The sequence below is a fragment of the Aythya ferina genome, assembly GCF_964211825.1.
Source record: "Aythya ferina genome assembly, chromosome: W".
Taxonomy (NCBI): Eukaryota; Metazoa; Chordata; class Aves; order Anseriformes; family Anatidae; genus Aythya; species Aythya ferina.
In genome coordinates this window covers 3,634,648-3,660,106 of record NC_140313.1, presented here as the reverse complement: position 1 = coordinate 3,660,106, position 25,459 = coordinate 3,634,648, and the positions used below count along the sequence as shown (strand labels likewise).

Below are 25,459 nucleotides of genomic sequence, written 5' to 3'. Positions count from 1 at the left end.
ATCCCCACGTGCCCAAAGACGAGCCGGCGTGAAAGAAGACCGGCCTGGCTCAACAAAGAGTTGCATCTTGAGATTAAGAGAAAAAAAGAGGGTTTATAATCTTTGGAAAAAAGGGCGGGCCACTGAGGAGGACTATAAGGATGTTGCGAGGCTGTGCAGGGACAAAATTAGAAAGGCCAAAGCTCATCTGGAGCTCAGTCTGGCTACTGCCGTTAAAGATAACAAAAAATCTTTTTACAAATACATCAACGCAAAATGGAGGACTAAGGAGAATCTACATCCTTTACTGGATGCGGGGGGAAACCTAATTACAAAAGATGAGGAAAAAGCGAAGGTGCTTAATGCCTTCTTTGCCTCAGTCTTTAGCGGCAATACCTGTTGTTCTCTGGATACCCAGTACCCTGAGCTGGTGGAAGGGGATGGGGAGCAGAATGTGGCCCTCACTATCCACGAAGAACTGGTTGGTGACCTGCTAAAGCACTCCGATGTACGCAAGTCGATGGGGCCGGATGGGATCCACCCAAGGGTACTGAGAGAACTGGCGGAGGAGCTGGCCAAGCCGCTTACCATCATTTATCAGCAGTCCTGGCTATCGGGGGAGGTCCCAGTTGACTGGCGGCTAGCAAACGTGATGCCCATCTACAAGAAGGGCCGGAGGGCAGACCCAAGGAGCCTGTCAGTTTGACCTGTCAGTTTGACCTCAGTGCCAGGGAAGCTCATGGAGCAGATTATCTTGAGTGTCATCACGCAGCACGTGCAGGGCAACCAGGTGATCAGGCCCAGTCAGCATGGGTTTATGAAAGGCAGGTCCTGCTTGACGAACCTGATCTCCTTCTATGACAAAGTGACGCGCTGGGTGGATGAGGGAAAGGCTGTGGATGTGGTCTACCTTGACTTCAGCAAGGCTTTTGACACCGTCTCCCACAGCATTCTCCTCGAGAAACTGGCTGCTCTTGGCTTGGACTGGCGTATGCTTCATTAGTTTAGAAACTGGCTGGATAGCTGGGCCCAAAGAGTTGTGGTGAAAGGAGTCAAATCCAGCTGGAGGCCGGTCACTAGTGGCGTTCCCGAGGGCTCAGTACTAGAGCCAGTTCTCTTACAAGACTTACGAGGAGTGGCTGAGGGAGCTGGGGTTGTTCAGTCTGGAGAAGAGGAGGCTCAAGGGTGACCTTTTCACACTCTACAGGTACTTTAAAGGAGGCTGCAGTGAGGTGGGGGTTGGTCTATTCTCCCATGTGCCCGGTGATATGATGAGGGGGAATGGACTAAAGTTGCAACAGGGGAGGTTTAGGTTGGATCTTAGGAAAAAATGATTTACCGAAAAGGTTGTTAAGCATTGGAATGGGCTGCCCAGGGAAGTGGTGGAGTCACCTGTAGGTCTTTAAAAGACGTTTAGATGTAGAGCTTAGTGATATGGTTTAGTGGAGGACTGGTTAGTGTTAGGTCAGAGGTTGGACTAGGTGATCTTGGAGGTTTCTTCCAACCTAGATGATTCTGTGATTCTGTGAACTCGCCTTGGTTATATGCAGTAAAGAGTTACATATGCATGAAGTTTCCCAATGTGTGTATACATATGCATGACCTATCCTGGCTTCATATTAAAATTATCTCCAAGAAGTCATTTCCATAAACTCCTCCCATCTGCGCTTGCATAGTGTCTCCTGGTGGTGGTCTCCGGGGGTCGTGGGGATGAAGGCTGATAATTCTTCTTCATCACCACTAGTTGACCCCCTGCCTTTGTGCAGACTCAGCTGCTCTTGGCTCTTGTCCAAACCACAGGGTCGGTCTCAGCCTGTTCTTGAGACAGGATCTCTGTTTTTATCAGTAACCATCCTTTGTGAGAGGCCCCAAGACTCCTTGTTTCAGTTGATTTGCACAGTAGTAAGAAAAGACATTAAGCAGCATCTGTTTTTAATACAATAATCTAGGTATTCATTAGTCAGCATTCTGTCTACTAGGATTCTCTTAACTCCCTCTCTCACCATGACCGCTTCCCCGTGGAGCGTGTCCCAGCGCCCAGCCACCTTCTCAGTTGTGGGAACAAAAATGTTGTTTTTTTTGCACCAGAATTGGTAACAAGCACAGGAAGTACCAGACATGCTGCTTCTTGGGAATGCCCAATGTATGGGGGGCAGGAGGGGGAAGAAAGACAAGTACTAAATAAATATTCAACAGAAAAGCATTTACTGGGTGCAGGTGACCGTGTAAGAAAGAGGTGTTTTTTTCTAGAGTTGTTACATTGTTTAGAGTTATATTGTTTGGAGGGAAGGGATGTGGTATTGAGATATGCTTGCAGTGATGACAAAGCTTAACAGACAACCTTGTAAAATGCAGACAACCAGACTCCCTAGTGCAAATTAGGTGAAATTCATGGTATCAAGTCAAGCCAGATAAGGGAAGAAACATTACCACCTCACAGATTAAAAAAGTCAAAAGAAATTTTAAAAAATAACAGGCTGGTAACTGAAAGCCATGTATTATCTGTGAAACGTCAGATAGGTTGTGAACCTGGGCTACCCAGTCAATGGGGAAACGGGAGGGTCCCGGTTGTTGAGAAACAAAGTATATAAACTGTACTATGTGACTAGTAGGCGCGCTTCTGCTTGTGGGATGTCCACCATTGCAATCACGAATAAAAATGCAACTTCACTGAGATCCTCATCTGAGCCTAAGTTATTGGCTACATAGTGTTTCTCACAATTTGGGGGCTCATCCGGGATCCTGTCACCTGCCGGGGAGCCTCACCGCCGCAGCAACAGGAAGGCATGTCCCGCTGATTTCAGCGGTCCTGTGCATCGACAGTGGTGGTTCTGCGGAGAGCTATCAGAGGGCTCAAGGCTGATTAAAGAGGCAGGATCCATGAAATATTAGGGAAAGGAAGAAGGTAGGCACTCTGTTTTTTAAGAATTGACCCAGTAACTCTGTGCACAGACCAAGGTAAGAAATATTAAGTATTGCCTTGGGGGTCGGGTGAGACTCTGTGTGATGTGTGATTGAGACGTACTTTTGTACGAAGCAAGTGTGGAGTCTTGACCTGTGGTTCTGTAGATCTGCAAGGGGCCCATCTGTAGATGGATGAAGCATGAGATAAGAGAGAGAAAGGAAGAGTCTCGGGAAATCTGGTGTACGATACCCCTTGCATGGTAAAGTGCTTGGCAGTACTAAGTATGTTGTTTACAGGGGAAGAAAGGGGAATGATCAAGAGGACATCCGCTATCTGAGAATAAGAAAATAAGGAGCATAGTCTAGGCTCTGGTAAAAATTAGAACAAGGTAGAAGAGATATTGAGAATATTGAGAATTTTGCCTTCCTTGATACTAACAGTACTAACAGAATGAGTACTGTCCATTGCAGGGTGCAATGGACAAATTACGACTATGATTATTGTGACAAATAGCTGTTTCAGCCGAGTTAAATTCGGTAGCCAGGAAGTTGATTTTTCTAACAAATCTCTAATCCCCCAAGGGGGAATTCCCCAAGAGGAATCATCCTGAGCTACTGCATGTAGGATTTTTTTTTTCCCACAAATTTTTCCCAAATCTGTCTCTATCTGTTTTTGCTTTTTTATATATACACAAGTCTGATTTATTACTGTACATAGTCCCCCTTCCTTAGCTAAATGCATGTCCAGTTTTGGACATGCTAAGATAATGCTCCCGCCTTCCTCCTTGTTACACTCAAAACATTTAAGAACAAAATAGGATTACAAGATACACCACCGGGCCCATGTATTGGGCATCACCAACCAAAACTTGGATAAAACAGCACTTTGTTCGCCTCCGGCCATTCCCCTCGTGGAGAATACGGAACCGTGTATTGGAACTTCGCACTCGCTTCACAGCGATGCTGCGTCTCACTCACAGCACAATCACGCAATCACACAGAGCGGCCCCTTGCACTTCTCGTTCATACTACAAGAATATATAATTTAGAATGATAACCAACCAAACAAGTATGGTTTCTGACTGTGTTCTTTGTGGAGTGACTCACTCCACAACGATACTTTGTTTCAAACGCATACACTTACACAGATGCTTTCAACATGAGATACCCAGACATCCACAAATAAGACATTCAATTATTAACACTCCAATAAATCACAATTTTGAGAGGCCCGCTTACCCTTCTTCTGCTTCTTATAGTCATTAGCAGGTCCGTCCTGGCTCCCAAAACTGGGATGCAGCAGTAAGCTCGGATTTGCTCGATCTACTCCCAAGATCGCTAGCAACCACTCTATCGGTCAGCAAATGCCCCTTGACCACTCTGTCGGTCACCAAATCTCCCTTGACTGCTCTATCGGTCAGCCTGTAGGGTACCCTCCTCCCATATGGGGACTATGCTGCACTCCAGATATCTCTGCACAATTTACCAGCTGCCCCAGCCATGCATATGACTTACAGGCCCTTCCTGTACTGTAAAACATACCATTTATCTGCAGCTTCAGGAGGTCCTTGTCTACTTCTTCAGTGAGCGGCTGAGAGTGGAGTCCCCTCCGAGGAAAATGCTCAGGGTGCACCTAGGGGCATCCACTCCGCAGGCAATCCCACAGCTGAGCAGAGCGTCTCCTGGCTGGCTTGCCAAACTGATGTGCGGAAAGCAAACTCCACAATCAGTAAGATTGTAATGTAGGTATGTTTATTCAGCGCTGGCTGGCACTGGGGGTAGTCCCACCAAAGTCGTGTGCACCCCAACGCGGCAGTTGCCTCGGCTATATGTGGTGAAGAGTTACATATGCATGAAGTTTCTCAAGACGCCTATACATATGCATGACCTATCCCTGCTTTGTTCCAGAGAGTCATTTTCATAGATTCCTCCTATCCACGCTTGCGCAGTGTTTTCTGGTACTGGTCGCTGAGGGTCATGGGGATGAAGATTAGTGAGTCTTCCTCGTCACCACTGGTTGATCCCTCATCTCAGCGCAGATTCATAAGCTTCTCAGCTTCTGCTTAAACTGCAGATTCGGTTTGAGTTGGTTCTTGAAATGTTTCCTGTTTTCTGTCAGGAACTGTTTTTCGTGAGGAATCCCAGAATTTCCTGCCTCAATTTCTTTGCACAATAGGTAGCGGAAGATATAGTACATGTCCCTTACCTGTCTTATCTACTAAAATTCTTTCAGCCTCCTCTCAAGATGCAGAAAAAAGAAGTCGAGTATATAAGGCATCTAATGTCGGAAGGAAAATGAAGAATAAATCCAGAGAGGATTCAGGGAATTGTTGAAAACTAAGAAAGAACTAAAAAGTTTTAAGAGAAAGATATTTTTAAGGAATCACGAGCCACGAAGTCTGAAGGAAAATGGATACTCCCTGATGGGAGAGAAATGATGAATAAAGCACCAATGAGGCAAATATTAATTGTTTTACATCAAGAGTCATCGGGAGGTGCAAGCAATGTGTGATGTTGCGCTAAGAAAGTATGTCTGTGTAGGAATATACACTTCAGTGAAACAAATATGCAGAGGATGTACCATATGTCAAAAGGTAAATAAAAAGGTCATCCGTAACCCACCTAGAGGGGGACGGGAGCCAGGGATTTGACTTCTCCAAAGGATACAGGTAGACTTCACTGAGTTACCTGAAGTAGGGAGACTTAAGTACTTGTTTGTCCTAATTGACCACGTGATTGGATGGGTGTAAGCTTTCCCCTTGGTATCTGCCACTGCGAACATGGTGGCTAAGGTATCACTGGAGCAAACATTCTGGGCAACATTTAAACAGCACTTCTTCCAAGCTCAGGATCAGTGCATCCTGAAGAGTAGGAAACTGGGTAAGGGGGTCAGGAAAACTGCGTGGATGAGCAAGGAGCTCATCGATAAGATCAAAAGGAAGAGGAAATTCTATGAAATGTGGAAAAACGGCCTGTCCTCTTGGGAGGAGTACAGAAGTGTTGTCAGAGCCTGCAGGGATGTGACGAGGAAAGCTAAAGCCCACCTAGAGATGAGGTTTGCAAAAGAGATAAAAGAAACCCTTCTTTTTATCTTTTAAGTATGTAAACGGTAAAAGGAAGACTAGGGATGATGTGGGTCCCTTGCTGAATGTACTGGGTCTGGCTGGAATGTTAACTTTCCCGGCAGCAGCCCATTCAGTGCCGTACTCTGTACTTGTAGCTGGAACAGCAGTGTTATCACACCAGTGTTGTGTCTACTGCTGAGCAGCAGTGGCACAGCATTGGGCCTTTCTCTAACCCTCCTAGGGGGTGGGCAAAAAAGTGAGGAGAGAAACATCACTAGGGCAGCTGACCTAAACCAATCAAAGGGATATTCCATACCATGTGGTGTCACACTCAGCAATAAAAGGTGGAAACAGGAAGAAGAGGGGAGGGGTGGGCTCTCGTTGAGAAGACGTCGGTCCTCCTCTCGAACACCGGCTGCGTGCGTTGAGGCCTTGCTTCAAGGACGTGGTCAATCATCGCTCATTTGTGGGAAGTAGAGAGTAATTTCTTTCCTCTGCACTTCCATATAGCTTTCATTTATTTTGTTTGTTTGTTTTCCTCCCTTTTTCCCCTTTCCCTTTTATTTCCCCTTAGTTAAATTGTTTAGTTCATGGTAGTCTTTATTTAATTATTATAATTATTTCCCTTTAATTAAATTATCCTTATCTCAACCCGTGAGTTGTTCTTTGCTTTACTTCTCCCCCTCCTTATCTAAAGGAGGGGGAGTGAGAGAGCGGTTGTGGGGTTTAGCTGCCCAGCACGGTAAAACCACCACACTGAACGAGGGGGGTGTCCTGGTAATGGGAGACATTGAGAAGGCGGAGATACTGAGTGCTTTCTTTGCTTCAGTCTTTGCTTCAAGGACTCCCCCCGGGACTCCTTGACCCTGGAGGAAGGAGAAAGAGTCTGGGAAATGGAGGGTTCCCCCCTTGTTGACGAGAGAGTGGTTCGGGAGTGTCTGAGCGGGCTCAACGCACACAAATCCATGGGTCCCAATGGGATGCATCCACGTGTGCTGAGGTAGTTGGGAGAGGTGATTGCCGAATCGCTCTCTATCATCTTTGAAAGGTCCTGGAGAACAGGAGAGGTGCCTGAAGACTGGAGGATAGCCAATGTCACTCCGGTCTTCCAGAAGGGCAAGAAGGAGGATCCAGGAAACTACAGGCCAGTCTCACCTCTGTCCCTGGAAAGGTGTTGGAACAGCTTGTTCTGGATGCCATCTCCAAGCAATTGGAAGAGAAGAAGGTTATGAGGAGTAGTCAGCATGGATTCACCAAGGGGAAGTTGTGCTCAACCAACCTCGTTGCCTTCTATGATGGCATCACCAGCTGGGTAGATGGGGGGAGAGCAGTGGATGTCATCTACCTTGACTTTAGCAAGGCTTTTGATACTGTCTCCCATGACATCCTGCTAGCAAAGCTGAGAAAGTATGGGATAGAGGAGTGAACAGTGAGGTGGGTTGAGAACTGGCTGAGCTCAGAGGGTGGTGATCGGCGGCACAGAGTCCGGCTGGAGGCCTGTGACTAGCGGTGTTCCCCAGGGGTCGGTGCTGTGTCCGGTCTTGTTCAACATCTTCATCAACAACCTTGATGAGGGAATAGTGTCCGCCCTCAGCAAGTACGCCGATGACACAAAGCTGGGAGGAGTGGCTGACACGCCAGAAGGCTGTGCTGCCATTCAATGAGACCTGGACCGGCTGGAGAGCTGGTCAGGAAGAAACCAAATGAGGTTTAACAAGAGCAAGTGTAGAGTCCTGCACCTGGGAAGGAACAATCGCATCTATCAGTACAGGCTGGGGGACGACCTGCTGGAGAGGAGCTCTGAGGAGAAGGACCTGGGGGTCCTGGTGGACGACAGGTTGACCATGAGCCAGCAGTGTGCCCTCATGGCCAAGAAGGCCAACGGGATCCTGGCATGCATTAAAAGGGAGTGTGGCCAGCAGGTCAAGGGAGGTGATCCTCCCCCTCTACTCTGCCCTGGGCAGGCCTCACATGGGGTACTGTGTCCAGTTCTGGGCTCCCTGGTACAAAAAAGACAGGGATCTCCTGTAAAGAATCCAGCGGAGGGCCACAAAGATGATACGGGGCCTGGAGCATCTTCCTTATGAGGAAAGGCTGAGAGACCTGAGTCTGTTCAGCCTGGAGAAAAGAAGACTAAGAGGGGATCTCATCAATGTGTATAAATACCTGAGGTGTGGGAGACAGAGGGATTTGGCCAACCTCTTCTCAGTGGTTTGTGGGGACAAGACAAGGGATAATGGCCACAAGTTGGAGTACAGGAAGTTCCGCATCAACATGCGAGAGACCTTCTTCACAGTGAGGGTAACGGAGCACTGGAACAGGCTGCCCAGGGAGGTTGTGGAGTCTCCTTCTCTGGAGATATTCAAGGCCCGTCTGGATGCCTACTTGGGCAGCCTGCTCTAAGGAACCTGCTTTGGCAGGGAGGTTGGACCCGATGATCTTTCGAGGTCCCTTCCAACCCCTGTGTGTCTGTGAAATAGTCCCTAGATATGGGATAGTTGAAAACATTGATTCAGATCAAGAAAGTCATTTCACTTCACAAGTACTTCAAGGGTTAATGCAGGCCTTATAGATTGAGTGGGATTTTCACAGCCCCTGGCACCCCTCCCCTTCTGGGAAGGTAGAGCGAATGAACCAGACATTAAGGAAGCAATTAACTAAATTAGTGTTAGAAACCCAACTTCCTTGGGTAAAATGCTGTGGTGGTTTTACTCAGGTGGGCAGCCGAGCTCCACCACAACCGCTCTCTCACTCCCCCTCTCCTCAAAGAGGAAGGGGGAGAAAATACAACACAGAGAACTCGAGGTTTGAGATGAGAAAGGTTTAAAGGGAAAGGGAATGGGGAGGAAAAACAGAAACAAAAGAAACAATCAGTCCGCGCGGAAGCAAAGAGAGAGAAAAAAATTATTCTCTACTTCCCATCAGTGAGCAGTGTTCGGCCACGTCCTGGGAATCAGGGCCTCAAAACGCGTAGTGGTTGTTCAGGAGGAACAGCCCCCTCCCCCACGAGAGCCCCCCCTTTTATTGCTGAGTGTGACATCAGGTGTTATGGAATATCCCTTTGGTTGGTTTAGGTCAGCTGCCCCAGCAATGTCCCCTCCCCATCACTTGCCCACCCCCAGCCTGCTGGCTCTTGGGGGCTTGGAAGGAGTCCTGATGCTGTGCCAGCACTTCGCAGCAATAGACACAACACTGGAGTGATATCAGTGCTGTTCCAGCTACGAGTACAGAGTACAGCACTGTGCGGGCTGCTGCAGGGAAAAGGTGACTCCAGCTCAGACAAATGCTTACCTTTATCACTCCTCCAGATTCAAACAGCACCAAGAAAGGATATAGGAATTTCATCATATGAGATGCTGTTCAGATTGCCTTATCTGGGCAGAAGGGATGAGATACCACAATTCAAAACAAGAGAATTTTTCTTAAGAACTTCATTCTGGTGTTGTCCTCTCATGATTTCCACCTAATTGTCCTAAGGAGTCTGGTTGTCTGCATTTTACAAGGTCATCTGTTAAGCTTTCTTATCACTGCAAGCATATCTCAGTACCACATTCCTTCCTTTTAAACAATATAACTGTGCAAAAACAACATTTTTGTTCCCACAAGTGCCACAGGAAGAAAGAGCTGGGCATTTTTTCCCATGACAGACAACAGCACTCTTGTACAGCTCAACGTTTGAGCTTCAGCAGTACATTATCTCATTGCTGTCAAAACTGTGGAAAGTTCAAAGTGGGCCACAGGCTTGATTATTCTTGCCTATGTTAGCTTCAACCAGAACATGGCAAAGGCTTGCCTCTAAACCAGGCAGCAGTGTATTTCAGTAGTCAATAAGCATAAAATGAAAAATCCTAACGGTGAGCAGCTGTGACTGAGGGAGAATGCAACAATTGCTGTACTGACTAGACAATGATTTCCATGTCAAAAGTTTCAACCTAAGATGAATAATTCCCAGGATGAGCCTACGGTAACCAATGATGCTCTCCTTGGCTTCAGGGCTAACCAGTTAAACACCATACATTTTCTTTTTCCCCTGTTAGGGCTATTAAAAGGGACAGCTTCCTCCTAAAGTCTGTCAAGATGTTTAGAAATTCTACTGCTGAGCATTCAGCCTCCATAAAAAGATTGGGTGCCATTAGAAACCATCAGCATGTAAACTGAGTAGCAGGATGTAATGAGGCATGCTGCCTGCTGTTTCAGTGCCATTAGGAAGCTCCTTTTGTATTTGTCTGCTGGGTGATGGTGGCAAATGACCAAATCATCTGCGAGGGGGCAAAGCCATCTCTGCTGTGCTGCACCATTAGTACTGCAACACTACTGCAACAAGATGTTTTCCTTATGTGCCTTTGCAGTTTATTCTTTATGTTATGAATGAGGTCTCAACTCAATCTGAATTTTGTAATATTTATAAAACAAATATTTCTAAAAGTATAAAAGGCAAGTAAACAGCACTGGGTGTGCGGGGAGTCTATGCTCCACCAACACACACATACGAACATCAAACATTCTAAATGTACAGAATATTTACATACTAAACCTGAGTATGCCTATACATATGTACAATCAGGAAAGGTAACAAACAATCCTTTAAGTTCCATAACTTACTAAAATCGAACGCCTATACATATGTACAATCAGAAAAGGTAACAAACAATCCTCCAAGTTCCATGACTCAACAGTCTCCATTTTCCATTCCTTTTCTTAATTATAAACAAGTCTCCATTTTCCATTCCCTTTCAACAATATGTCTTGCTTTAAGTTGTCAAGCAACTCGGTCTTCAGGCCTTATGTATCCCGTTCTTCCCAGATCGAAGAAAAGCATATCCATCTCCTTTTCAAGGCCAATAGGGCCTGGGTCAAAAGGCACGTCCAGGTCACCAGGGGGCGTAACAGCAAAAGCCTTCGATGGCTGTAGCAGCAGGGGGGCCCATGTTGTAGCAGTCGGATCAGTAAAGGAGCCCACAGCTCCCTCACTATCTGGCAAGCTACATGTTTCTGACTGTGGTCCCACATGGCTCTTTAAGGCCTCAGAGATTGCTCGCCAGGTGCCGAGCAATCCCACTGCAACCTTGTCGTTTCTAGTTATCACAGAATCACAGAATTTCTAGGTTGGAAGAGACCTCAAGATCATTGAGTCCAACCTCTGACCTAACACTAGCAGTCCCCACTAAACCATATCCCTAAGCTCTACATCTAAACATCTTTTAAAGACTTCCAGGGATGGTGACTCCACCACTTCCCTGGGCAGCCTGTTCCAATGTCTAACAACCTTTTCGGTAAAGAAGTTCTTCCTAAGATCCAACCTAAATCTCCCCTGGTGCAACTTAAGCCCATTCCCCCTCGTCCTGTCACCAGGCACATGGGAGAACAGACCAACCCCCACCTCACTACAGCCTCCTTTGAGGTACCTGTAGAGAGCGATAAGGTCGCCCCTGAGCCTCCTTTTCTCCAGGCTGAACAAGCCCAGCTCCCTCAGCCGCTCCTTGTAGGACTTGTTCTCCAGGCCCCTCACCAGCTTCGTCGCCCTTCTCTGGACTCGCTCAAGCACCTCGATGTCCTTCTTGTAGCGAGGGGCCCAAAACTGAACACAGTACTCGAAGTGCGGCCTCACCAGAGCCGAGTACAGGGGGACGATCCCCTCCCTAGCCCTGCTGGTCACACTGTTTCTAATGCAAGCCAGGATGCTGTTGGCCTTCTTGGCCACCTGAGCACACTGCTGGCTCATGTTCAGCCAACTATCCACCAATACTCCCAGGTCCTTCTCTGCCTGGCAGCTCTCCAACCACTCATCTCCCAGCCTGTAGCTCTGCTTGGGGTTATTGCGCCCCAGGTGGAGGACCCGGCACTTGGCCTTGTTGAACTTCATGCTGTTGACCTCAGCCCATCGGTGCAGCCTATCCAGATCCTCCTGCAGAGCCTTCCTAAAGTTGCAGAGTCCCACACCTTGACCTCAGTTTGGTCCCATATTTCAGGCTCATAAACTGTCTGATTGATAATAAGGAGAATAAGCTCTAAGGTTACCAGGACAGTCTTTGTTTCTAAGCACGTATGATTCCCTATAATGCGCAACTGCTTACCAGTGAGAGGCAGTTGTGTGCACAGGTCCGCTTCTCTCAGCTCGAGCTTCTCTCCAGCTCCAGTGCGCCTGTTTCCAGCGACTTTCTGTACGAGCTTCTCTGAGCAGTTTGCTGAGTCTGGCCGAACCTATCTTCATGAGGCAATCAAAGTGCCTGTTCCCGTCCTGGTCTCCATTCTGCCAGCCTGTTCCTCTTCACTTCTTTTTCCTGCTTCTTTATTGATGTAACTTCATAGTGTTGCCTTTTTCTTTTTTTTTTTTCTTTTTTTTTTTTTTTAATCTTGAGGGCAGTTTCCCTTCTTATACCCTTCTCTCCACAGCAGTTCTTTTCAAAACAACTTTTCATTGGTCAAACAACTTTGAATGTAACAACAACAGCAAACACCCAGAAACATCTATGCCTTAAGGGCTGGAGAACAAGAAACCCCAGACTGCATGGAGTCTCCTGAATCACCCTTCTTTGTTCCCTCTAAACTCTTTTATATTCCTGATGGCCTCGTCGTTAAGAGTGTAATGTTATCCCAACCATGGGGTTTTCCAACCCCCATGGCCACATTCCCAAATCTCACCCTTCTTTATTAATATCAACCATTTTCTCGACATGAATTACCACTCCATATATAACATTTATGAGGTAGCAAAGTCTATAAATAGGCTGATGTAGATATTTAGTCTTTTCTAGCATCTTTAAGATACGAAATACATCTTATACTTTCCTTGTGTGAGAAGGGATGTGGTTTTCATAGTGTAGGGAAGAAAGAGGTATGTGTTAAGTCTGTCAGAGATGACTTAGATGGAATTGAGTTGTCTAAACACCAGAAGGGATGGGCATGAGGCTTTGGCTAAGTCTGCACTAATCTGCGAACCAAAGAAGTTCGTCCTTCTTTGCCTACTCTTTTTGTTTCGTATTTTGGCTTAATATCTCTAAATTCGATAGGAAAATGTGAATTTTTGCTAGTTCAGCTTCAGTTCCTTGTTTTGTTCTTTAAACAAGAAATCGCACAGTTTCATGTGCAATTATATGTGATATACGTGTATACTGGGATACTGGCAGAAATCAAATGACCCAAAATCTGCATAAACCTAACGAAATTTTTTGAGAGGCTTTTGCAATGGCTTGGCAGACTGAGTTGATCTCAGCCTTGGTGTGAGAAACACTCTGTAGCCAATAACAGAGGCTCAGGCTCAGGTGAGGATCTCAGTGTGATTCATGGAAGAACTCTACAGCTCAAAGCAAATGAGTTATAAATTAGGTATGAGGTTTATTTTGGCGCCGGGTATATGTGGGGATAGCTCCCAAAGGCATGCGCACACCAACGTGGTAACTTGACTTGGTTATATGCAGTGAAGAGTTACATATGCATGAAGTTTCCCAATGTACCTATACATATGCATGACATATCCCTGCTTAGTATTAAAATTAGTTCCAATAAATCATTTCCATAAACTCCTCCCATCTGCGCTTGCACAGTGTCTCCTGGTGGTGGTCTCCGGGGGTCATGGGGATGAAGGCTGATAACTCTTCTTCATCATGTCATAAATGAAGTCTCAACTCAATCTGAATCTAGTAATATTTATACTTATAAAAGGTATAAAAGGCAAGTAAACAGCACTGGGTGTGCGGGGAGTCTACGCTCCACCAACACACACAAACAAACATCAAACATTCTAAATATACAGAACATTGCTTTTACATACTAAACCCAAGTATGCCTATACATTTGTACAATTAGAAAAGGTAACAAACAATCCTTTAAGTTCCATGACTTAAAAGTCTCCATTTTCCATTCCTTTTGAACAATATGTCTCGCTTTAAGTTGTCAAGCAACTCAGTCTTTGGGCCTTATGTATCCCATTCTTCCCGAATCGAAGAAAAGCATATCCATCTCCTTTTCAAGGTCATTAGGGCCTGGGTCAAAAGGCACTTCCAGGTCACCTGGGGGCGTAACAGCAAAAGCCTTCGATGGCAGTAGCAGCAGAGGGGCCGATGGTGTAGCAGAAGGATCGGTGGACAAGCCCACAGATCCCTCACTATCTGGCAAACCACACGTGTCTGACTAAAGTCCAAAATGGCTCTTTAAGGCCTCAGGGATTGCTCGCCAGGTGCCGAGCAATTCCACTGCAACCTTGTCTCTGTTTTTAATGGGAACCATCCTTTGTGAGAGGCCCCAAGACTCCTTGTTTCGGTTGATTTGCCCAGTAGTAAGCAAAGACACTCAGCAACATCTATTTTTAATGCAACTAAGCAAGCCCCCATTCTTCTATCCCTGGCTTCAAGTGAAGTAGCATTTTTATTCGCGATTGCAATGGTGGGCATCCCACAAGCAGGAGTGCACCTACTAGTCCTATAACACAGTTTATATATTTTATCTCTCGACGACCGGGACCCTCCCCTGTTTCCCTATTGACTGGGTAGTTCAGGTTCACAACCCATCCGATGCCTCACAGATAATGAATGGCTTTCAGTTGCCAGCCTGGTATTTTTTAAATTTCTTTTGACTTTTTTAATCTGTGAGGTGGTAATGTTTCTTCCCTTATCTGGCTTGACTTGATACCATGAATTTCACCTAATTTGCACTAGGGAGTCTGGTTGTCTTCATTTTACAAGGTTGTCTGTTAAGCTTTGTCATCACTGCAAGTATATCTCAATACCACATCCCTTCCCTCTAAACAATGTAACTCTGTGCAAAAACTACATTTTTGTTCCCAAATTGGTAAACTGAGCTAAATGTGTTGGCTTTTCTGTCACCTCTGAGTGTATTCCATGTGTGAATCTCTAATGGTGATATTATTTTTTTTTAATGTTCAGTTTGAAAATCAATTCAATGCTTAGAAACCATACACAAAAAAAAAAAAAACCCTTAATAATGAGGTCACAATATTACTAACTTTATAGCTTAGGAAGATCATGTTGTTAATCCTAATTAATGACGCCCAGCAGTGTTTTCAGTTAAACTAATAGCAGTAGTATGCTTTCCTGTTTCCAGCCTCTATTGTTTATTGCAGTTCCTTCTTTAAAAAAGCGCAATTATGTCTATATGAAATGCTGTTTTGGACTATTCGTCCAGGTTCTCGGGATGGTTCGATGGGTCTCTGGGAAGTCACAGAGGATGTGCTGTCCAAAAGCAATGCCAGGCACAACCTGTCTCAAGTTCCTGTCTATGCCCACATAACACACCGTGCTCTGAAGGATATCCCCAAGGAGAACACCAATCCTGACAATTGCAAAGTCCGAGCACTGGCTTTCAACAATATAAACAAGGTCAGTAAGCTACTCAAGACAGATAAGAAGTCCTGAAACTGTCCAGATGTACTAGAAAAAAATATAAATGAAATATATCGGAGAGGCAGCCTAACATATTTTTCCCAATCCTTTTGCGTCCTTCTCATGTGAAATGGTCGCCTTCATCTGCTATGTCTACCTCTGCCCCCAAGTGAATTCAGAAAAGCTGGAGGCAGGGAAGTCATGTATTGTTATGAAAAGGAACAATATCACTGTGGGTTTGATGTTTAGACTTGCACCCTAAGGGAGCAAGGGGGAATGTTTACAAGAAGCAAAGAAAGTACCAAAACACCCCCTTGCAGCTTGAATCCCACTCTTGGGCACAGTTGTTGCTTTCCTTCACACTTAATGAAGACCAGCTGACATTCAGGTAGTTCCTGTTTTGATGGCTGAGTTGTTACTGGATTGCTCAGCAAGAGAGGTAACTGACACACAGGGCAGGCACCAGTGCTTGCTCCGGTGTTATTTTGTTGGCATTTGACAAACAGAAAATATTAAGCTCCCCTCACGCTGATCTCTTTCTATTACTAGAGATGAAACTTACTGGAGCAAGTAGGAGTAGCAATTCATCTTCTACTGCTTTTGTTTCTGTCCTCACAGAACAGAGGAGGTTTGAAGCCAAAGCAAGTGTGCTCTCAGCAACACAGTGCTCCTGTTGGCTTTATTTTTCACCATGTTAATTACTCCTTTGCAATGAAGACTTCATACAGCTTTTTCCTATACAGTAGTGCCTGGAAATAAATTATTACTGCGGAGTCAGTATCAATGTGGGAGCTGCTAGTTGCTAACTAGGTTGTACTGCCTAATAAGTCATTATTTGTTTGTCTAACAAGATCCATACATTGAAAGTTATTTTTGGTTATTTGTTTTAATAATTCTTATTCTATCTGGCACTTTTATGATATATTGTGTTCTCTCAAGATCAATGTGAAATGAAAGGCTATCTTGATAAGCACATACAGGATTACAGATGAGCTCAATCTGGAGGATGTAGCTTGCCTAGTAGAGTGTGAGGTTTATAAGGACATTTATAATACAGAAACTTTTTTTTTTTTTTTTAATCTTAACAGGAGCTGGGAGCTGTGTCCCTAGATGGGTATTTTCATCTTTGGAAAGCAGAGCACGCGCTATCAAAGGTGCTTTTCTGTTTTGGTGTTAAACTTGGAAAATTGCCTAGCGTTTATTGCTGTTCACTATTTCTTCATTTCCTTTAAATGCTTGAAGAAAACAGCAGTTTGTAAAACACATAAGCTTTGTATAAAATTACTAAAAATAGAACTTGAGGAGAGAAACTCACTACTCTTAACCTTCTACCAGCTCTGCATGAGCTGAGTGCCCTGCTGCATAGAACATGGATACTTTTTTTAGCAGGGTGATTTGCGGAAATCAGACTCTATAACCTTGGAATGGTTATAAAGCAGGTATGTTTATTTGGCTCTGCACACACACACCGGGCACGAGGGGGATCGCTCCACCTAACTTGTGTACCAAGGGTTACTGGCAATGTGCTTATATTAGTGGGACAAATACATATTCATTTCATTTCCCTTAAGGCTCTTGCATATTCATCAGGTCTCTGAAGAATCATTAACGTAGGTTCTGTCTCTATTTGTATGTGTACTGGAGTCCTTGGGTGGTCATCTGGCGTACTCTGGTGGTCTTTTGATGAAGGCCAGAAGTCTTCCTCGCTGCTAATCTTCTGGCCTTTCCTGTCTTTGACGGACAAGCAATCAAGCCAGTTCTTGCTGGTTCTATTATCTATACATACAGTCTTTTACTCCCTTATCCTTGGGGTCGTTAACATACAATTGTGCTAGCTAAGGCCTAGGAATCAACATGCCTCATCTTGTTCCCTGTCTCAAGTGTTCATATAGGAAGTTATACTTGTTGAAGTGTAATTGCAGATTAAAATCAGGCATGTTTCTGCTGGTATATGAGGTAAGCTTTTTCAGAGAACTGGTGCCTCTACACCTGTAGAAGTAGTAACAGCAGCCTAAAAGAATTTAAAACAATTTACCAAAAATGTCCTTTGTCCTTCGCATACTTCAGCCTTTAGCATCCTAGTTTGGTTTGATAAGGCATCCCATCTCTTCCATGGCTTTTTTTTTTTTCTGTGGGTCAGGTTTTTGGTTTTCTCTTAAAGTTCTGGTTTTGTGCTGAACTTTTTTAGCTGCTTTTTTTCCCCACTGCAACTTGCATTGAACGTAGCTTAACAGAAAAAATCTGTAACTTCTTCCTCTTTTATTGTAATGGGTTGTGTTTCTTTTTTTTGTCTTTCCTCTGTTTCCAGTTACTCTCCACAAAGTTGCCATACTGCAGGGAGAATGTGTGTTTGGCTTACGGTCAGGAGTGGTCAGTGTATGCTGTAGGATCGCAGGCACACGTCTCCTTTCTGGATCCGAGGCAGCCATCTCACAATGTTAAATCCGTCTGTTCCAAAGAACGAGGCAGTGGTAAGAAACTTGTCAAAGAGTGCTTCAAACTGTTTCCTTTCAGGAGTAACAATTTAAGATAAGCTTTTTAAACAAATAAGAGGTTTTTCATGTGATATATTAAATCACTAACAGTATATGTAGATTTTGGTTTTAGGCCACTTGTCTTGGCATAAGACAAGCTAAAAGCAACTCTGAAACTAGATGATTTCTTAAGAACAGCCAAACTATATACCATCCAAATAGTACTGAGCTCTTTAAAGTCTACATCTACTTTTTAAAAATGTATTTCTCTATTTTACTTCATCATACAGCAAAGCCAGTTATCTTACCACTACCAATTTGCATTTTTCTCCGGGACCGGAAATAAAATGCATGTTTCTGCTCTTTGCTATCCTATTTGGAGTCTGTGTTGTGAGTGAATGCTTACTCTAATGTTGAAGACGAGTGAGATTTCTAACTTTCAGTGTGTCTTTGTTTAAATATACAAAAGCTCACTCAAAAAAAGGTAACAATAGTAGTCATAGAATGATTATAGATATGAGTACTGTTTCTTTTTCTTCTGTAGTCTGTTCAATTTAACCTTATGCCAGGACCAAATGTAAGCACTGTCAGCATGATCCTATATGCTTCTTTCCATGTCCTTTAATTAAACCATGAAAAGGAGGCATTGTGTTGAGATTTTCCATCTTAAAACATATTAATCTAAGGCTAAAAAGTTGCAGTCCTTGTTTAGCTCAGCTCTGAGTGTCAGTCTCTTCATTGGGCAAGTTATCAAAAGAGGATGCATGTAAATAAAACTTCCCTAGCCCTTGTCTGCCTTTACTGGAGTTTGTGTGGTGCTGTCCAGATAAATGTCAGGGTCTGTTTCTTTGAGATATGGGAGAATTTTCTTTAGAATGAGAAATAATGGTTCACCAGCCCTGAACAGCTTTCCAGCACCAGCCTTTGCCCTGAATCACAGCCAGCCAGGGCTCTCTGGAGGTCCTCTGGTGCTGTTACTCTTCAGCGTCATAGGGAAGAGGTACCAAGACACGGGAGTGTATCGCCCAATCAGTGGTGGCTGGAAGTTTCTGCCCTGAGTCTGTGATCCTGCTGGGCGTGATCTGTGTGTAGGTAGCATTTCTGAGACACTGGCTTGAGCCTGTGTCTCAGAGCCTTTGTTCAACAATTAGTGCAACTAATGTTCAATCCACAGTGCAAACAAGTGGAAAAACAAAAAGACATTCCTTCTTTCATCTTCTTTCTTCCTTGCTGCCAAATTTAAAAAGAAAAAAGGCCAAGCTCTTTAGTCTTCATAGTTCCAAAATGAAAAGACGAAGAAAAACCCACAAAGAGAAGGGTACTTCCCCAAAGAAATGATGTGTCACAGATGTGGATCAAATGGCTTCACCTTCTGGCATGTGTAGTCAAAGCGCATATGGTTACTCTTTCTCATCTTCTACAGGTTCACTGTGGTATTCTGCCACTTAGGGCACTGGTGGGGGCACTGAAGTAATATTGCTTCCTGAGTTGCTGAGTGCTTCGGCTTTCTTTTCCCTGGGACTTGCTGTGGGGCAGCACAGGCTGCAGAAAGGAGAAGAGAAAAGGAAAATGAAATGAAATGAAATGAAATGAAATGAAATGAAATGAAATGAAATGAAATAAAATAAAATAAAATAAAATAAAATAAAATAAAATAAAATAAAATAAAATAAAATAATTGAAGTCTGTTTGGTGATTTGTGGACTAAAATTTGGGTTGACTTGTAAGTTCTCTGAAGTGTTATCTGAATGTGCTGTCAGCTTCCAAACGAATTCACAACGAATGTGGGAAGTTTGCACAAACTTCAGGTTATTAGTGTTGTGTATATATGAGCAGGTTAGAGTGAGCACCATTTCCAGTCTTACCAACCTAGAATCTGTTTTTTTACCCAATGTAACCCTAGCTGCTGTACATAAGAAGGCAATTAATGCTTTTCAGTGCATCTGGTAAGTGTTGCTTTTCTTAGCTGTACAGGAATATGTAGGGCCCTGTACTCTAGTTCTTGATCAGCAAGAACTGCTTTCTGCTTGGCTGGCATGTAGTAAATTGTTTTATGCCCTTGACTTCACACCCTGAAGACAGCAATGTTAATGTAGTGGACAGAGCTTGTGACGCACAGACTCTGTGCTTGTTCTTTGCTTAGGACATGCTACTGCATCTTCATTTCCTTCTGCAATATGTAGGGCCTCCCTGTCTTTCAGGAGTAAAACTCAATTTGCTGACCCAAATATTCCATGGTACAGTGTTGGGAATGTTAGAGAGCTTGCCTTGATCAGTTCTAGGCACAGGTTGTGCTGCTAGTTTGTGGATAATCTGAGGTGGTACTTCAGGAGCCAATGTGAAGCGCTGTTCTTCAAAATGTGTTCTAAACATCTTAGTAATGGATACACCACTGTTTCCTTCAGCTTTTTTTTTTTTTTTTTATTAGAGAAAGATCCACACTTCTGCATTTCAGAGCGTTTTTTTATTAATAAATAGCACTGAAAAGTATGCCATGTGCACTGATACTCCACCTGTTTCTGTAAGTAAGTGTTCTGTTGGGTTCTTTTATTGCAGAGTGTGACATCATATGATATGGAATATCCCTTTGGCTGGTTTAGGTCAGCTGCCCTGGTGATGTTTCTTTTCTCACTTTTTTGTCCACCCCCTAGGAGGGTTAGAGAGAGTCCTGATGCTGTGCCAGCACTGCTCAGCAGCAGACACAACACTGGTGTGATACCACTGCTGTTCTAGCTACAAGTACAGAGCACAGCACTATGTGGGCTGCTGCAGGGAAAGTTAACGTCCCAGCCACACCCAGTACAACCTCCACCCCTTATTCCATAACATTTGTGTCACTCTCAAATTCCCCTATACTTTAGCATTTAAGTATTCTCATCACCATTACTCCATGTCCTTTAACAGATTAATAGGCAGGTATATCTTTTCATTCTATAGGTCTTTCTCAGAAAATGTTCATAAGAACTGTTGACGATTTGGCCTTCATCTGCTGAAGTGGTCACTCAGGGCAGGCGGAGTTGGATGTCTGGACGCCAGCACCAGCTTAGCTCAAGTCCTTGTTCCATTGCCCGGTTCCTTGCAAAGTTGACCTGTCGTTGATCCTGCAGTGTCTTCCTACAACATATAACTGAGATTACAGATTAGTTTTCTCTCAAGGTTAAATCACCTTGAGGCACGCACTTGATATCCCCATTCTTTTGCATGACCCACCGGGTATACCCCGGTCCTTGGGCGAAGACAATCCCACGAGTGGGTTTGCCTTTTCCCGAGGCAGGAGCAACCCACAATGCCTTCCCCATCCACTTTCCTACATGCACTACGGGAACTTTAGCTTCTTTCACCGCGTGTAGGGGTTTTGTTTCAGCAGGACCAGCACGGCTGTCAGACCCCCTATTGTTAACTAGCCAAGTGGCTTCTGGTAGACTTATGTCCCATTGTTTCCATGTCCCAGCACCCAATGCTCGTAACATAGTCTTTAACAGTTCATTGTACCTCTCAACCTTCCCAGAGGCTTGTGGGTGATAAGGGATGTGATACACCCACTCAGTACCATGCCTCTTGGCCCAAGAGGTGACAAGATTGTTTCGGAAATGACTCCTATTGTCAGACTCAATTCTCGCTGGTGTACCATGATGCCACAGCACTTGCCTTTCCAGGCCCAAGATAGTGTTTCGGGCCGTGGCATGGTTTATGGGGTATGTTTCCAGCCACCCTGTAGTTGCTTCTACCATGGTGAGTTTGCACTGTTTGCCTTGGCAGGTTTGTGGGAGTGGTCCGATATAGTCAATTTGCCAGGCCTCACCATATTGAAACCCTAGCCACCTCCCCCTATTCCAGGGTGATTTTACCCTCATAGCTCGTTTGATTGCAGCACAGGTCTCACACTCATGGGTGACCCATGTGATGGCCTCAATGGTCAGGTCCACCCCTCGATCACGAGCCCATCTGTATGTGGCATCCCTCCCCAGATGTCCTGATGTTTCATGGGCCCATCGAGCTACAAACAGCTCACCCTTACATTCCCAGTGTAGGTCCACCTGAGCTATTTCAATTTTTGAAGCTCAATCCACTTCTTTGTTGTTCTGATGTTCTTCGGTAGCATGACTCTTGGGCATGTGGGCATCTACATGACGTACTTTTACATCCAGGTTTTCTACCCGGGCAGCAATGTCTTGCCACAGGGTAGTAGCCCAGATAGTTTTACCTCTGCGCTGCCAGTTGCTCTGTTTCCATTGCTACGGCCACCCCCACAGAGCATTTGCCACCATCCATGAATCAGTGTAGAGACACAGTACTGGTCATTTTTCTCTTTCAGCAATCTCTAGGGCTAGTTGTATGGCTTTTACTTCTGCATACTGACTCGACTCGCCTTCCCCTTCCATGGCCTCCACAACTCGTCGTGTGGGACTCCACACAGCAGGTTTTCATTTCGGATGGCTCCCTACCACATGGCAGGATCCGTCAGTAAACAACACATACTGCTTTCTGTCTTCTGGCAACTGATTATATGGCGGTGCCTCTTCAGCATGGGTTACCTCTTCTGTCGGCATTCCGAAATCTCTGCCTTCCGGCCAGTCCATTTCTTCCAGGATTCCTGGGTGATTAGGTTTTCCCATTCGAGCCCGCTGTGTAATTAACGCTATCCACTTACTCCACGTAGCATCAGTCGCATGGTGTGTAGTGGGAATTTTCCTACGAACATCCAAGGGCTACTGCACGAGCTATTTCTTGTTTGATTTATTCAAAGTCCTGTTGTTGCTCGGGGCCCCACTCAAAATAGTTTCTCTTTCGAGTCACCCGATATAGAGGACTCACAAGCTGACTATAGCCTGGAACATGCATTCTCCAGAATACCACAAGGCCTAGGAAAGCTTGCGTTTCTTTTTTGCTAGTTGGCGGAGACACTGCCGTTATTTTATTGATCACATCCATCGGAATATGGTGACGTCCATCCTGCCATTTTACCCCCAAGAACTGGATTTCCTGTGCAGGCCCCTTGACCTTACTCTGTTTAATGGCAAAACCAGCTTTCAGGAGAATTCGGATTACTTTCTTCCCTTTCTCAAAAACTTCTTCTGCTGTGTTGCCCCACACGAGGATGTCATCAATGTACTGCAGGTGTTCAGGAGCTCCCCCTAGTTCCGGTGCAGACTGGATTAGTCCGTGGCAAATGGTAGGGCTGTGTTTCCACCCCTGGGGCAGTCGATTCCAGGAGTATTGGGTGCCCCTCCAAGTGAAAGCAAACTGCCGCCTGCATGCTGCTGCCAAAGGGATGGAGAAAAATGCATTAGCAATATCAACTGTGGCGTACCACTTGGCTGCCTTTGACTCTAGTTCGTACTGAAGTTCTAGCATGTCCGGCACTGCAGCACAAAGCGGTGGCGTGACTTCATTCAGGCCGCAGTAGTCCACCGTTAGCCTCCACTCGCCATTAGACTTTCACACTGGCCATATAGGACTATTAAAGGGTGAGCGAGTCTTGCTGATCACTCCTTGACTCTCCCAACTCATGGATGGGAATCAGGGAGTCTCAGTTGGTGCGATATTGCCGTCGGTGCATTGTTCTGGTAGCAATTGGTACCTGCTGTTCTTCAACCTTCAGCAATCCTACAACGGAAGGGTCTTCTGAAAGGCCAGGCAGGGTAGACAGCTGTCTAATCTTCTCTGTGCTCAAAGCAGCTATGCCAAAAGCCCACCGGTACCCTTTTGCATCCTTGAAGTACCCTCTCTTGAGGTAGTCTATGCCAAGGATGCATGGAGCCTCTGGGCCAGCCACAATGGACCATTATTTTTTTTGGCCTACTACTTTGAACTACTTTTGTTGCTCTAGATCTGCAAGATGCATGTGGTGGAAGCAGAGTAATTTTTCTCATTGGCTCTTTCTCCCAGCTTGGCAGGTAGCTAGATAAGGGTGAGCTCGTGGGAGACACCAATATGCATCCTTTCCGCTATGTGCTGCCATGCACTCGCTCCTGCTGGTTCACTTAGAAGCTCGTTGCAGACAGAACAAGCTTGCTCTTGATCTTAAACATCTTAGATCTTTGCTTATCTGGCAGAGCTGGGGCCTGCTGAGAATGAAGCTTCTTGCTATGCACCATCAGTGGAGTAGATGGCCTCAGAGGAGAAGGGGAATAGTGTGTGTGTGTATATACACATACATACATACAATTTTACATATATTATATATTATGTATATTATATTTTACAATTTTATATATATTATAAATTATGTATATTATATTACGTATACAATTGAAGCTGCTGCTTCAGTAGTATAAATGGGATTTATCTACACTGCTCCATAGAAATGGGAAAACTGATGTGGAGAAAACTAGAAGGTAGTTTTTGTTGAAGAAAGCATTAGGCATCAAGCAGCAGCGTTGCAGAGCCAAAGCGTGCCTGGTCCTCACTGGATTGTGTGTCCTTTCTCTGTTTGTCAGGTATTCGATCAGTGAGCTTCTACGAACACATCATCACAGTGGGAACAGGACACGGCTCCTTACTGTTCTATGATATCAGAGCCCAGAGGTTCCTGGATGAAAAGCCCCCACGTGCCTGCTATGGACAGAAGCAGAAATTAGGAGGAAGTGAAATTTTGAAGTTGACTACGGGGAAAGGTTGGCTGGTGAGTAGTAGCTTGTAACTATAGGGCTTGAACAAGCTGCTTTTATAGTAATGGGAGCTATCTGTAATAATGAAAATCAAGAAATGCTGCAAGATTGTTTTCACAAAGGTATTGAGTGGCCAGCTGCTTGAATGTAAGGCGTACTGACTACTCTGCTTATCCACTGATCCATAAATTAACTAGTTTTTTTTCCCTCTTCATAGTTTTGATTGTAGTCTATCTTCTAGTTGTTAGTACATCAAACAAGTTATGTTGTCTACCTTAAAAGTGTGATAAATTAATGTGGTAATCTGAGAGATTTAGTTTAACTTTATACAATTTTAGAAACTCTGGTTTCCTGAAATAATGCCATGGCAGGCACTTGAGTTCAATGTCCATTTATGTTTCTATAAAGCAGTTAATGGCTATGTCTAACTTCATTATCTTTTTTATCGTTGTGTTGCAACTTTAAAAATTAATCGGACTTGCTATCTTCCCTACCCTTCACCCTCCCCACCTCCACTGTTTGGTTCAAACCTCCTCAGAAAAAGCTTCAGGAAGGATCTGGTATCTTCCAATTCAAGTTGTTCTGTCTGAAGCTTCAGGTAGTATTAACAAAGGAAAAGATCCCTCTTAGGCTCTGGAAACTACATTCTGCTTCTGTGAAACAAGGCTTCCTGTTTGTTTGGCATCAGTAACAGTCTGAACTTTTCTTTAACAGAATCATGATGAAACCTGGAGGAATTATTTTTCTGAAATTAATTTCTTCCCAAATGCTGTTTACACCCACTGCTACGACTCGTCTGGAACAAAACTCTTTGTGGCAGGAGGCCCCCTTCCATCAGGACTTCATGGGAATTACGCTGGTCTCTGGAGCTAATGATAACTCTTTACAAATGCTGATCTTTACACAGATTTCCACTCCTTTTCTTTTTTTCTTTTCTTTTCTTTTCTTTTCTTTTCTTTTCTTTTCTTTTCTTTTCTTTTCTTTTCTTTTCTTTTCTTTTCTTTTCTTTTCTTTTCTTTTCTTTTCAATGAAATTGTGTGATGCCATTGAGTTATGATTTAAACACAAGTTATTTTTGGCAGAGTTTT

The 25,459-nt window shown here is 44.5% G+C and overlaps 1 protein-coding gene and 1 long non-coding RNA gene across 7 annotated transcripts in view; one reads left to right on the top strand and one right to left on the bottom strand.

Annotated features, from left to right (window-relative positions):
• Positions 1-25,459, bottom strand: part of LOC311426438 — a 403,748-nt gene that overhangs the window by 296,773 nt on the left and 81,516 nt on the right. The window lies entirely within an intron of this gene.
• Positions 1-25,459, top strand: part of LOC311426296 (DDB1- and CUL4-associated factor 12-like) — a gene marked incomplete at its 3' end in the record, with an annotated part of 124,446 nt that overhangs the window by 92,607 nt on the left and 6,380 nt on the right. For 4 of the 6 annotated variants that reach the window (XM_084502637.1, XM_084502639.1, XM_084502638.1 and 1 more), the window contains 5 exons: positions 15,090-15,283; positions 16,375-16,440; positions 17,595-17,757; positions 24,201-24,385; positions 25,086-25,230. In XM_084502637.1, coding sequence (XP_084358763.1) covers positions 15,090-15,283; positions 16,375-16,440; positions 17,595-17,757; positions 24,201-24,385; positions 25,086-25,230 — 753 coding nt within the window. Of the gene's footprint in view, positions 1-15,089; positions 15,284-16,374; positions 16,441-17,594; positions 17,758-24,200; positions 24,386-25,085; positions 25,245-25,459 lie in introns of those variants that run through there. The other 2 variants (XM_084502640.1, XM_084502636.1) reach the window with 1 other exon arrangement.